Source organism: Trichosporon asahii, assembly GCF_000293215.1.
Source record: "Trichosporon asahii var. asahii CBS 2479 unplaced genomic scaffold scaffold00051, whole genome shotgun sequence".
Taxonomy (NCBI): Eukaryota; Fungi; Basidiomycota; class Tremellomycetes; order Trichosporonales; family Trichosporonaceae; genus Trichosporon; species Trichosporon asahii.
Genome location: NW_014040873.1, coordinates 89,177 through 101,147, shown reverse-complemented (window position 1 = coordinate 101,147; position 11,971 = coordinate 89,177). Strand labels below are relative to the sequence as shown.

The 11,971-nt window shown below is 59.1% G+C and overlaps 7 protein-coding genes across 7 annotated transcripts; 5 read left to right on the top strand and 2 right to left on the bottom strand.

Moving 5' to 3' along the window:
• Positions 1–978: 978 nt before the first annotated feature.
• On the top strand, positions 979–1,407 carry A1Q1_02447 (cyclic nucleotide-binding protein; the record flags this gene model as incomplete). Its single annotated transcript, XM_014323709.1, has 1 exon — positions 979–1,407. One exon carries the CDS (start codon positions 979–981, stop codon positions 1,405–1,407), a length of 429 nt encoding a protein of 142 aa, XP_014179184.1.
• A 598-nt stretch (positions 1,408–2,005) lies between these two features.
• On the top strand, positions 2,006–2,407 carry A1Q1_02446 (uncharacterized protein; the record flags this gene model as incomplete). The annotated part of the gene is made up of 1 exon (XM_014323708.1): positions 2,006–2,407. One exon carries the CDS (start codon positions 2,006–2,008, stop codon positions 2,405–2,407), a length of 402 nt encoding a protein of 133 aa, XP_014179183.1.
• Positions 2,408–2,648: 241 nt separating this feature from the next.
• On the top strand, positions 2,649–3,458 carry A1Q1_02445 (enoyl-CoA hydratase; the record flags this gene model as incomplete). Its single annotated transcript, XM_014323707.1, has 1 exon — positions 2,649–3,458. One exon carries the CDS (start codon positions 2,649–2,651, stop codon positions 3,456–3,458), a length of 810 nt encoding a protein of 269 aa, XP_014179182.1.
• Positions 3,459–3,959: 501 nt separating this feature from the next.
• A1Q1_02444 (uncharacterized protein) lies at positions 3,960–4,316 on the top strand (the record flags this gene model as incomplete). Its single annotated transcript, XM_014323706.1, has 1 exon — positions 3,960–4,316. The coding sequence occupies one exon, from the start codon at positions 3,960–3,962 to the stop codon at positions 4,314–4,316; it is 357 nt and encodes a 118-aa protein (XP_014179181.1).
• Positions 4,317–4,765: 449 nt separating this feature from the next.
• Positions 4,766–5,041, bottom strand: A1Q1_02443 (uncharacterized protein; the record flags this gene model as incomplete). The annotated part of the gene is made up of 2 exons (XM_014323705.1): positions 4,766–4,774; positions 4,829–5,041. 2 exons carry the CDS (start codon positions 5,039–5,041, stop codon positions 4,766–4,768), a joined length of 222 nt encoding a protein of 73 aa, XP_014179180.1.
• A 1,896-nt stretch (positions 5,042–6,937) lies between these two features.
• On the top strand, positions 6,938–8,851 carry A1Q1_02442 (uncharacterized protein; the record flags this gene model as incomplete). Its single annotated transcript, XM_014323704.1, has 3 exons — positions 6,938–7,196; positions 7,246–8,509; positions 8,605–8,851. The coding sequence occupies 3 exons, from the start codon at positions 6,938–6,940 to the stop codon at positions 8,849–8,851; spliced, it is 1,770 nt and encodes a 589-aa protein (XP_014179179.1).
• Positions 8,852–9,020: 169 nt separating this feature from the next.
• Positions 9,021–11,309, bottom strand: A1Q1_02441 (uncharacterized protein; the record flags this gene model as incomplete). The annotated part of the gene is made up of 4 exons (XM_014323703.1): positions 9,021–10,169; positions 10,211–10,301; positions 10,438–11,084; positions 11,175–11,309. The coding sequence occupies 4 exons, from the start codon at positions 11,307–11,309 to the stop codon at positions 9,021–9,023; spliced, it is 2,022 nt and encodes a 673-aa protein (XP_014179178.1).
• Positions 11,310–11,971: the final 662 nt, after the last annotated feature.

The window sequence follows — 11,971 nt, the reverse complement described above, 5'->3', positions numbered from 1 at the left end:
ACGATTTTCTATATGTGCTGGTTAATCATGGCAATCTGTCTGTTGTTTTGTGGTGCCTAACGACTCTTTCTCTGTCCATTGATCTCTCTTTACGTTGTAGATCATTCAAATGAAAACCCATAAAAACCCCCACTGTACTCTTGAACAATTAGACTGGACTGAGAGCACTGACACTGCCTTAGCAGCACAGACGTCTTACTCGGCACAGCCTCCACAGGCATATTGCGTTTGTGCGCCGCATCGGAAGCTGGGAGGTTGGGCTCACAAGTTGCCGATGCTCATGAGGACGTCAGGGGCTGCGCAGAATTCGCCGAGACTTAAGCACAGTGACATGTAGCCGTGACTTGGCAAGTGAGCTTTGAGCCCTTCTGCGCAAAGTGGCTACCATAGGCTCTGCTGTTAGCAGGAGTGCTTGGTATGCTCGGTAAGAAGTGACTCTCGGTCGGATTAGCGCCACCGAAGAGCGGGGCAGAACAATGCAACGGTGCGAGTTGAACCAGGCGGTGGTTTCTCAAGGGCGAAAGAACAATGCACGGTGGTATAGAGCACTGCCTCGTGTAGGCGAGACTGGTAGTGGCTGCTTTTGTTAATGACTGCGCTGAGCAACAACTGCCACCGGAGGTCGTCTGGGTGGCAGCGTCGTCGGAGGTCACCAAGGGTGGCCGAGGCTCAGGATGAAAGTGATATTAACAGGGTTCTGGTTTGTGAGAAAGCACGCGAGGGTTGTGTTGAGCAGGGTGTCGGAGCCATCATGTCGGTCTCATGCCCACCTGCACGTTGTGAAACCGTGTCACGCCTCGAGGAACTTCGGCGTCGCCGAAGTGATCGCAGGTAGTTTGGAGGTGCGTGGATGCCGAAGTTTGCCGAGCGGTGGTCATCTGACCACTGGTACTGCGCCTATATCACCGCGTCGAGTCTTTCATCTCCTCATCATCAACAGTTCCGCCATCTCCCTCTTACCTGCCCATAATCAGCGCCATGGCGACCCTCTCGATGAACACGAACTCGGTTTTCCACGTTCCGCCACCTACTTCCTCCGCACTGCTCAACAACGAGCCCGCCCTGCAAGTGAATGACCAGGACCTCACGATCATGACTGTCAAAGGACAGTACTACTGGCACGTGCATGCGTCCAGCGACGAGATGTTCTACGTCATGGATGGCGACCTCACCCTGCAAATGCGACCGGTTCGTCAAGAGGGCGAGCCGGAGCGTGCCGAGGACGACGCGGATCGCACGATCCAGTTGACGAAGGGCGATATCTTCGTCGTGCCGAAGAATACGGAGCACCGGTCCGGATCGAAGGAGGGAGCGCAGGTCATGTTCCTCCTCCGCCAGGGGAGTCTTGACTTTATGAGCGACGATAAGGTGGAGGAGGGAGGGAAGATTACGGGTCACGGGGAGTAGACGATGGAGATGAGATGATAGGGGACATAAGGTGGTGTTCCCATGTGATCAGAAGTATTTGACAAGCTCTAGAGTAGGCGGGATGCAAGATCTATGAAAGTGCTACCTCAGCGTAGCACGCTGTCGTCAGCGAGCTCGTGTTGGTCAGCTGCCTGCAGCCCAGTCTTGGCGTCGCAGCAGATATCGGTTGATCCGCTCGTGGAACTCAGATCGACAAGCAATGATGACATCACCACCTTACAACCACTTGGGCTGTCCCCAAGCACGCTTGATTGCGACCAGCAACTTGGCCAGTGGAGCGGAGCCGTCCAGCACGCCTTGATCTGCCGATTGGAAAGATCCACCTGCCCTGATGCAAATGCTAAGGTGGGCATTACTCCGGAACGCGCAACGGAGGTGCATGAGGTGGCGGTGGCCCAGATAAGTGGGAACGTCAGCCTTATAGATTGCCGATCTGGCCTGACGAGCAGCTGACCAAGCCGTGGTCACGCTCAACACCGTGCCGACAGGGCCTCACCTTCGTCTCTCGACTAACACTTCTTCTTCCGAAGCCGCAACATCTGGCCCCTTCGCTCCTAACCTACCACATCGAAACACAATGCTGAACAAACCCGGCGACATCGACATCCGCCCCTCCAAGGTGCACGTGCAAGTGTACTCCCAGCGCGGCGCTCTGCTCGCCGACTCCTCTTCACCGGTGGAGCTGGACGAATTCCGCTGCCCAACACGATACTACCTGCCTCGCGATGATGTGAAGTGGGACCAGCTTGAGAAGACCGACACAGTCACCAAGTGTCCGTACAAGGGCACTTGTGACCTGTACTGGGCTGCGAAGGACGATGAACTCGCGAAACCGATCGCGTGGGAGTACGCCGACCCCCTACCCGCTGTGGACGCTATCAAGGGCCGAGTCGCATTCTGGAACGAGCAGGTCAAGCTCCTCATCGACGGCGTCGAGTGGAGGAAGGGAAATGAGCAGAGCCACAAGGGACAGAAGTGATGCATGTAGCTGGTCGCGATGCATGGATTGGAAGTGTGGAGAAGTGGGCACGGGGTTCGGAGGTCGGCAATCTACAGGGCGCGGTTGTCGGTTGTCGGCGAGCGCCGACGGGTCTCCACACTGCCGTCAACGTCGACCTTGGTCCACGAACTTCCTCTAGACCGACCATGGACCACGACTTACTCCCGAAGTTGACATCACACTCCCATCGACTCTGGACTTCCTTCACTCCGTCGTCGCAATGGTTCGACCCCGCCTCCCTCCCTCGCTCCCTCGACGTCTACTCCAGACCCGGTCCTACTCCGCCCTAAAAGTGAAGGACACCGACCGCGTACGCTGGCTCACGCTCTCCCGGCCCGAGAAGCTCAACGCATTAACTCTTCCGGATCTGGATGCCTTCAAATCCGCCGTTGACGATGCGAACGCGGACCCGTCCATCCGCGCGATCGCGGTCACGGGGGAGGGCCGCGCTTTCTGCGCCGGCATGGACACGCACGTCTTTGCCGGCCTGTCGGTCGACGAGGCGCTGAACGTCATCCGCAAAGTCTCCAATGCTGTTGGCTCGCTCCGTCTCAGCCCTAAGCCGACCGCAGTGGCTCTGAACGGCTACTGCATCGGTGCCGCATTCGAGATGGCCCTCAGTGCCGACTTTAGAGTGAGCTACCACGAGGTCCAGGCCGGATTGCCCGAGACGAAAGTTGGTATCCCCTCCGTTGTCGATGCGGCGCTGCTGCCGCACTACACTGGTCTCAGCCTCGCAAGGGAGATGCTCCTGACCGGTGACCTGTATCCCGTCGAGAAGATCGGGTTCGTCAACCGCTTCGCGGAGCGGCAGGAGGGGGACCTGGAACGCGTCACGATGGATCTGCTCGCCAAGGTTACGGACCTCACGCCGACGGTCATGAAGGCGCAGAAGGGGCTGAATGAGTATTGGCTCAATCATGGGATTCAGGACAGCATCGAGCACAGCATACATGTGTTTGGGGAGTGCTTCTCGAGCCCGGAGACGAAGGAGGCCGTCGACAAGTACAACGCGAGGAAGAAGGAGTAGATCACAGCATGTATCCAGCACGGCAGCGTCGTTCAGCACTCTTGACTGAGCTGGCTGGGTCCGCCGCTCCAGAGCCGAGCCAGAGCTGGCTTTCAAACGGGCATGTCATGTCGTTGCATGGCTATGATACATTGGACTGCCCAGCAGTGTCTATGATTGACGACCGTTATTATTGCACAGTGAAGCACGGAGATCGTACTGGATCTTGGTCGAGTGAGACCGAGGTGGAGTCCAGGCCTACGCAAGCTGCACACTGCGGCCGCGCCAGAGTCGCCACCGGGACAATCCCCTGCGCTCGAGGAGTGCGCACGCCGCAGCGGCGTCGTCGACCGTAATGTGTCCACACATCTGGGGCTTGGCGTCCATGAACTGTCCCAGCTGCTCCTCGCCCATGTGGTGCATGGCGACCCTGCGCTCGTCGACCTCGCGCTTCACAGTCGCGAGAGTCTCATCGGCCGCGATCGCCGCCTTCCACGCTTCATTGCGCAGTTTCAAACCTGAATGTCAGCTTCTTTACCGTTCCTTCTCAGCTGCCTCAGACGGTTCGGGGAAGAACTCACGCTGGTAGTCGCTGTGGTCCCGGACACACGCCTCCCACACGAGACACGAAAGGAAGAGGAGCACAGCCCCGCACGACGACAGTGGAACGGCTTCACGAGCCGCCCAGCCGACGTAGCACCCCCGCTCTGTGAGAGACGGGAACAGCACGCCGCTCAGCAGTTTGCCGACGAAGACGCCGAGGAAGAGCGAAGCGACGTTGAGGCGCAAGTTTCGGAGGCGGAAGAGAGTGTCCCACCGCTGAAGGCGGGAGGGGAGGACGAGGTCGTCGGTGAAGGTGGTCTCCATGTCGTTCGTTAACGTCGCTTTGTCGAGACTGAAGAGAAGTGGGAAAACAGATGAGGGGAAAGACGATGAAGATGTCGCCCGAGACGAACAATGGGGAGTGCGAGTCTGTGCGGCGACTGGGCGTGAGAAGGCGGTCAGCTGTTAGCGACTGTGAAGAGTCAAGAACAGAGTTTGCGGTGTGCTAAGCATAACGGGGTTTGCGTTGCTGCGTGCTGGCTGCGGCGGGCAATGCTGCGTGTGTGTTGCTCGGTGTGTGCGTTGTGAAGCAATAGAGTCGTGGGTTAGCTCTGAACTGAGACACGCCGAGGATGCGCCGAGTGTGCGCAGCAGTCTCACTTTGCAGGCGTCATAAGTCCAAACGCCAGGGACACGACATTGAGACGGGAGGAGAACGCAGTAGAGTGAGGGTGACGTCAGGGTCATGCGACATGCACACCCCATCCACTGGTGTCTGCGCCGTTTCAGATGTCCTGGTCTGTCCTGATCAAGGTGCATTCGACTGCGCTCCCGCCCATCCAACTCACGAGGCTGGCGTCCTTCATCTTGTTCCCGAGTTCCGGATTAGTGGACGGACGAATGACACTGATCACCTCCAGATCTCGCACACGACGAGGCGCTGGGAGGCGTACAAGGTACGCCGGGCCGCGGGATTCGGACGGTCCCAGAGTACCAGAGTCCTGGTTCCTGTCATCCAGCGCCGTGTCGTCATTCCAACGCTTTCTGCCATTCAACAGCATGGCGGCATCAGAATCGACAATGCCAGCGATGGTCATCATGCACTTGCTAACTCTTCATATCTCAAGCAGCCTTCACGACTATACACCATGCGTCTGTGTCCAGCCTCGCCTCTAATCAGCCAGAAGCAAGGGACGTGCCGCCAAGCGCTCATAACAGGTGCGAGATCAGGGAAAGACACCTGCGTTCAACCCTGTCTGCCATGCTCTTTGGTTGACGATATGCGACAACAAACCAGCCCTGGTTAACCCGCCGGTCGATACATGCAACACTGCACTTCTTTCGGGGGATAAGATGGAGATGGGCTTCTTATAAGGCCCGGATGAGAGAAGAAGTGCACGTGGTGCGGGGCAACTCCCCGCCGTTTGCGGGGTCGCTCTCCGCCAGCAACGATTGACCCGACATCCGACACCAAGCTCGTCCGACGCAGCGAGGTAGTCACCTGTCCCAAGGATGCTGATGACCTCAGCCGTTCTACTGACGGCCCCTGCGGCAAGACTGAGTGGCCAATCCCAGCCCGAACTTGCGTCCAAAGGCCCAGCTCGGCCTGATCCGACGACAACAGAACATTTCGAATGATCTCGGCCGCCTCCTGCTTTAATTCCTGCTCCGGACCTGTGAGCATGGTCGTGGTGCGGGGCGCATCCCCGCCAGACGGTCACATGGACGAGCGATCGGGTCGGCCTTGTGTTGTTGTTGGCGGCTTACCCCGCATTCCTCACAACCCGGCAAACATACCCCACATGGCGTCTCAGCTGCCCAGCGACTCCGAGCCCGGAGCTTGCCGTACAGGCATGGCTGGCGGGGTGGAGGTCAGGTGGTGGACGAGGTGTCCGCAATGGCGGCGAGCGACTCCGCCGTCTTGAGTGCTACGGTGGTGGAAGGATGAACGAGCGTGGGAGAGTGGCGGACTTCTCTCCGCCATATCGACTGACAACGATGGCGGACTTTTCTCCGCCTCCTGCTTGTCCTCTCGCGTAGTCGCCTGTTCTGCGCGACGCTGGGGTGGTGAGGCGGTGGGACGGTGGAGGCGCATGCTTGACGACGGCGTGCGCCGCGAGGTGGGTAGCCCGTTGTTGGAAGCAGCATGTGGCTCAGGTGGTAGGGGTAAACGACGACTGACCTCGTCTGACTCTGACTTCTAACGGGCCTCAGACTGGGGTAGCGGGGCCCGCAACTTCAATATCACCCCTCTATCGCTGACTAGGGTTGCGTTAGGTCATGGCCATCTCGTCGCCCTCGGCTTCCTCTTTGCGAGTGGTTGCCGAGCGATAGAGCCTCGAGATCATCTCCGCTTCATGGCCCGATGGCCCTATCCCGACGTCATGCGGACCAGCCCACCCCAGACCAGCCCCGAGACCCAGCCACGTCTCTTGACTTGCGGGGCTGCACCCCGCCAACTCCGCCACCTCCGCGTCGCTGATGGCGGGACGCCATCATGAGCGAGGTTCCGAGGATGGCCCGTATTGGCGACTGCAGGTCAACTCTCGATCAGGGCTCACGAGGTCACTGAGATTGTCACTCTCACTCCTCCGACTGAGCTCCCCACATGTTGCGGGGCACGTCGCCGCCTTCTTACCTGGCGATGTCGGACATGGTCACGTTTGCGGGGCAACTCCCCGCCAGCATCTCCTTCTCCTCGTTGTAAGCTTACAGATTGCGGGGAAAGGTACCGCTTCCGATCGCTCCAAGCAAGGTTCATCTCCCGATCGTTCCTCACGACCGGCATGTGGGGAGACGTACTGCCTTCCGATAGTGCCTCCCAATCGTCCCTAGTCGCCTCCTCGACACCACGACAACCACGACCCCGACGACATGGTATATAACAGGCCTTCACCACAGCGTTTCGAGTCCTCAACAGCTCTCCCCCTCGAGCTTCTCCCAACTCAACCGACACAATGGTAGTCACCCTCGACCACACGCCCACGCCCAACACGCCGGCCGCGCGCGCCGCACAGGCGCAGGAGGCGCGCGACGTCGCCGACTCGCTCGGCCTGCCCCCTCTCGTCCCTCACGGCGTGGACGAGGGCCGCCCCGTGCGCGTCATCGTCATCGGCGCGGGCTTCTCGGGTCTCGGCGCGGCAATCTACCTCCCGCAGCAGATCCGCAACCTCGACTTGCAAGTTTATGACCGGGCCGAGGATATCGGTGGTGTCTGTGAGTATTCGGGCCCACAGTTAGAGAAGCGCGGCTCGCTAACGACAAGGGAACATCAACCGGTACATGGGCGTGGCGTGCGACGTCCCCGCCGCAACATACACGTACACGTTCGCGTCCAACTCGAAGTGGGACAAGTTCTACGCCGGCGGCGCCGAGATCAAGACCTACCTCTCGCGCGTGGTGGAGCACTACAACCTCCGCCCGCTGATCAAGCTGCAGCACGAAGTCGTCGATGCGCGCTGGGACGGGACCAAGTGGAACGTCCAAATCAAGAACCTCGTCTCTGGAAACATCATCAAGGACTCGGCCGACTTCATCTACTACTCTCCCGGCCTGCTGTCGAACCCGATCTGGCCCGACATCCCCGGCCGCGAGAGCTACAAGGGTATCCTGCGCCACTCGGGCAAGTGGGACGCAGCCAAGGAGGAAGAAGAGGGCATGGACTGGAGCGACAAGCGCGTCGGCGTGATCGGCGTCGGGAGCAGTGCCATCCAAATCATCCCCGTCATGCAGTCCAAGTGCCGCGAGCTCGTCTCCTTTGGCCGGTCGCGAACCTGGATCATTGGCACTTATGGCGACTCCATCCTGGCGAGCAAGGGCATCGACCCCAGCAAGCAGTCCAACTACGCCTTCACGGACGCCGAGAAGGAGTACCTCGCCAACTTTGAGAACTACAAGGACTTCAGGATGGTCGTGGAGCGCGAGAAGGGGTTGCAGCATTTCCTCATCCACCGCGACACGAAGGCGCAGAATGGATTCAGAGCGCTGAGCGAGGCCAAGATGCGCTCCAAGCTCGAGGACAAGCCCGAGCTGGCCGACCGGCTCGTGCCCGACTTTGCTGTGGGGTGTAAGCGCCTCACGCCCGGTCCGGGATATCTCGAGGCGCTAGCCCAGCCCAACACGAGCTTCGTGACGGACGACCTGGAGTGTTTCACACCCACAGGTATTCGCACAAAGAAGGGCGAAGAATACGAGCTCGACGCAATCATCTGCGCAACAGGCTTCAAGGCGGATGCGAAGCCGCGCTTCCCGATCGTGAACGAAGTCACGGGCGACAATCTCCAGGATCTCTGGGACTACGAGCCCGTGAGCTACATGAGTGTCGGCGCGCCGCGGATGCCCAACTTCTTCACTGTGCTTGGTCCGCAGAGCCACGTCGGCACGGGAAACCTGCTGATTATCATGGAGGCCGAGCTCGCTTATGCCGCAAAGTGTATCGCCAAGTGTCAGCGCGAGGGCATTCGGTCCATGACGCCCAAGGACTCCGCCATCCAGGACTGGATCCGATACACGGACGCGTACTTCCCCAGGTAAGCTGGAGAGGGGCGGAGGAGAGAGTGCATCGCACTCTTGCCCCCGTTTGATGATGGAGAGTCGACTAGTTGACACCCAGGACGGTATACAGCACCGAGTGCCCCAGTTGGTACAAGTCTGGCGGACACGGGACCATCCGCACCCTCTGGCCCGGCAGTAGCCAGCACGCCGTTGCCGCGCTGCGTGAGCCGAGGTGGGAGGACTGGGACTACGAGCGCGACCCGCAATACAAGCACAGCATGAGCTGGCTCGGCGACGGGCAGATCGCACCCCACTACGACCCCGCTTTCTACTTTGACGAGATGCGGAGCAGGCACAAGGACATCATCCACATCTAGTTGGATTTCTGACATAAAGAGGTAACACACAGACAAAGACAAGAAGGTTTTATGAATCTCAGTATTTACTTGCTATGAATACAAATGACTTATCCCGAACAACAGACGACGACTCACAACCCATGACGCGGCGCGGCACTCCCTCTCTCTCTCTGCCGAGGCTACACTCTTAGGCCAATGGGGCAACCGGCGTGCCATCAAACCCCATGCCGCCGCCCATGGCCCACTCCTGGGACCATCCTATGCTCTCCATGAATGCCTCGAGGTCGGCAGGGTTCATCTCGATCTCCGTGTTCTGAAGGTTAGAGATGGCACCATTCAGCCACATTGCGTCGTCCGAGTTGGGTGTGTGCCCCGGCAGGCCGTCCATCGGCAGCGGCTGTCCGTCCTCTGGCAGCCGCGGCGCCATGTCAGGCGGCGGTGCATTCTCAGCCAGCGGGTTCGGGTACGAGCCGCAAATTGTCGTCAGGATCCGGTTCGACAGCTCGTTGAAGGCACGCGACAGGTGGGAAATCTGCGGCCACCCAGAGCAGATCAGGCTCACGACCTCCTGGCACTGCGCGATCATGGAGATTGCGCGGTTACGCCAGTCCGGGTCCTCCTGCTTGCTCGGGTCCGTCCGGCAGTTTTGCAGCAGCGAGTACAGCAATGACATGCCCATCGCGATCGCGTGCGACAAGTGGAAGGGGTTGTCGACCCACTTGCGCTCCTGGTACAGCTTCATTGCGACAGACAGCGACTTGAATGCCGACACCTCGAGGATCGCCAGCTGCCAGACCGGTACAACGTCTGTTGTTGGGCGGTACAGCTGCGCGCGGATCGTGTGGTAATACAGGTCGAAGTAGTTGTCCCCCTCACCCACGTCGCCGCGGGGGTTGCGTGCGTGCCACTCGTCGAGCCGCATTTGCAGGCTTGCACGCATCTCGTCGTTTGGCTTTGCCTTCCACGCAAAGTGGAACACGTCCCAGAAGATCTGCCGCATCGCAGTCATGTGCCGGTACCAGACGACCGGATCGGCGCCTTCCGTCAATGGGCCGAGATCGTCGAGCCGCAGCGGCAGGGACACTGTGATGTTCTCGTCCTTCAGCTCGACTGGCGTTTGCAGCACACCCGCCATGCCCTTCTCCTGGTTGTATATTGACCAGAAGAGGATGCGGCGGCGGTCCTGCTCCTCGATCGGCAGCGAGGGGTTCGGCTCCTGATGCAGCTTGTAGTACTGGGCGAGCTCGACAATGATGGGAAAGATGGGCACGAGATCGGGACCGCCAGAGTCGAACACGGACCAAAAGCTGAGGAGGAATAGTGATGAGACGCATGTCTGATTGTCAGCTTGATTCAAGGAGTGGAAGCTCGACTCACAACGCCGCTCTCCGTCTTCAGCACCGCCGAGAGGTTACTCAACGCTCGGTTCCTCAGTAACGTCGTGTCAATCTTGTCCCCCTTCTTTCCCCTAGAAAGCCAAACGAGGCCCAGGGCGAACACGAGGAAGAACGTAAACGTCTGGAGGGGTGTCGCCGTCTCGTCTGGATTGCCTTTGTAGATCTCGCGCAGACTGAGGGTTAGCAAAGTCTCTGGGAGCAACCCACCTTTCGAGCATCTCGCTCTCTCTGAATATCGGGCAAGTCGCATTGTTCTGAACGAACGCGCGGATGCACTTTGCGCCGAGGTCGAACGGCGGCCAGACCGCAACGTTGGTAAAGTCGGTGACGGTCTCGAGCGACTCGGCATTGGCGCCGAGCTGGGAGTGCATGAACGACACGACCGTCAGCTTGAGTGTCGGAACAGATCTCAGCTTGGACGAGGGCGCAGTAAAGTCCAGATTCGCTAGGCGTTCCTCGACGGAAGCGAGTAAGGCTGGCGACATCTTCTCAGAACCCTTCCCTGCAACAAAGGTCGCGTCGTGACGTGATGGGCCAGGTTTTGGCGCTAGTGGTCCAGGTAGCGGGGGAGGCGGGGCTGTTGACGGACCTGGTGCGGAAAGAGACAGCGCCGAGAGCTCATCGTTGGAAAGCGACTTGATGACTACACCGGGCAGCTGCGACTGGACCAGAGCCTCGAGGGTCGCGATGCGCTTGTCCTTCTCCTCCACGGACTTGAGCAGATCGGTCAGGAAGCTGACGTCAGGAGATGCTGGCAAAGGAGAACTCACTTTGGATGACTCCTGTCTGTGATCTTGACCTCGTAGACGCATGGGATCTTCCTCCTGACGCAGGTCGAGCAATCGGGTCGTCTCCTATCGCACTGTCAAGGTTAGCTCAGATCATTAAGAATGGGGAAGGGATCTGCGTCGTCCACCGACTGATGGGTGGCAAGGAAGACAAACTTTGAGGGAATTGAGACTAACTTTGCGCTTTCGCTGCTGACAAGCTTGACATGCCTGAGGCTTGTTGACGTTTGCCTGAGGACATAGTCGGATGGGTGTGGCCGAGGACAGGACGTGTTCTGGAACGGTGGGCATGCGAGCGCTGGCCGTCTAGAGTGGCCGTGTGTGTGTGTTGGGTGGAGGATGTTGGTGTAGAGATAAGTTTGGATCGAGGATTGCCGTCGAGGCTAAAGCATGGCTAGGATGGGTCTTGCAAGCAGAAAGGTAAGCAAGCTGGATGAATTGGTCAGAGGAGAATGAGGCGGCGGCGGGCATGCGGGCAGTGAGTTCAGGCTGTAGGGGCTTGGTGGAGGTCGGCAGCGGGAACTGACTGACTGGGTAATGACTGGGTCTCTCTGATTACTGACTGTCTGTGGTTGCCGAGGGGGTCGAGGGACAGGCTTTCAGGGGATTGCTGACCCCGTCGGAAAGTAGAAGTCGAGGAACAATGCACTGGCGCACTGGAACCACGGCTTGATCCCTGCACCCCCACTGCGCCAAGGCACACTCTGGCCCTCTACCCTCTACCCTCTGCCCAGGCCCAGGCACCCTCTCACACGAGAGCTTGCAGATCAGCCGCGGATATTGCTTGTCTCCGATCACCTTTCACCCCCATTCCCTTGACTAATGCATGACTGAGCGAGACTCTATCCTCCTATTAAGCTTGGCTTCCTTCTGCAGTCACTTCTTATCCTCCGCTTCTCTCAGCATCAATCATCTTTCCGTGAGTTCTTTTCCGACGCGATGCTAATCCACAG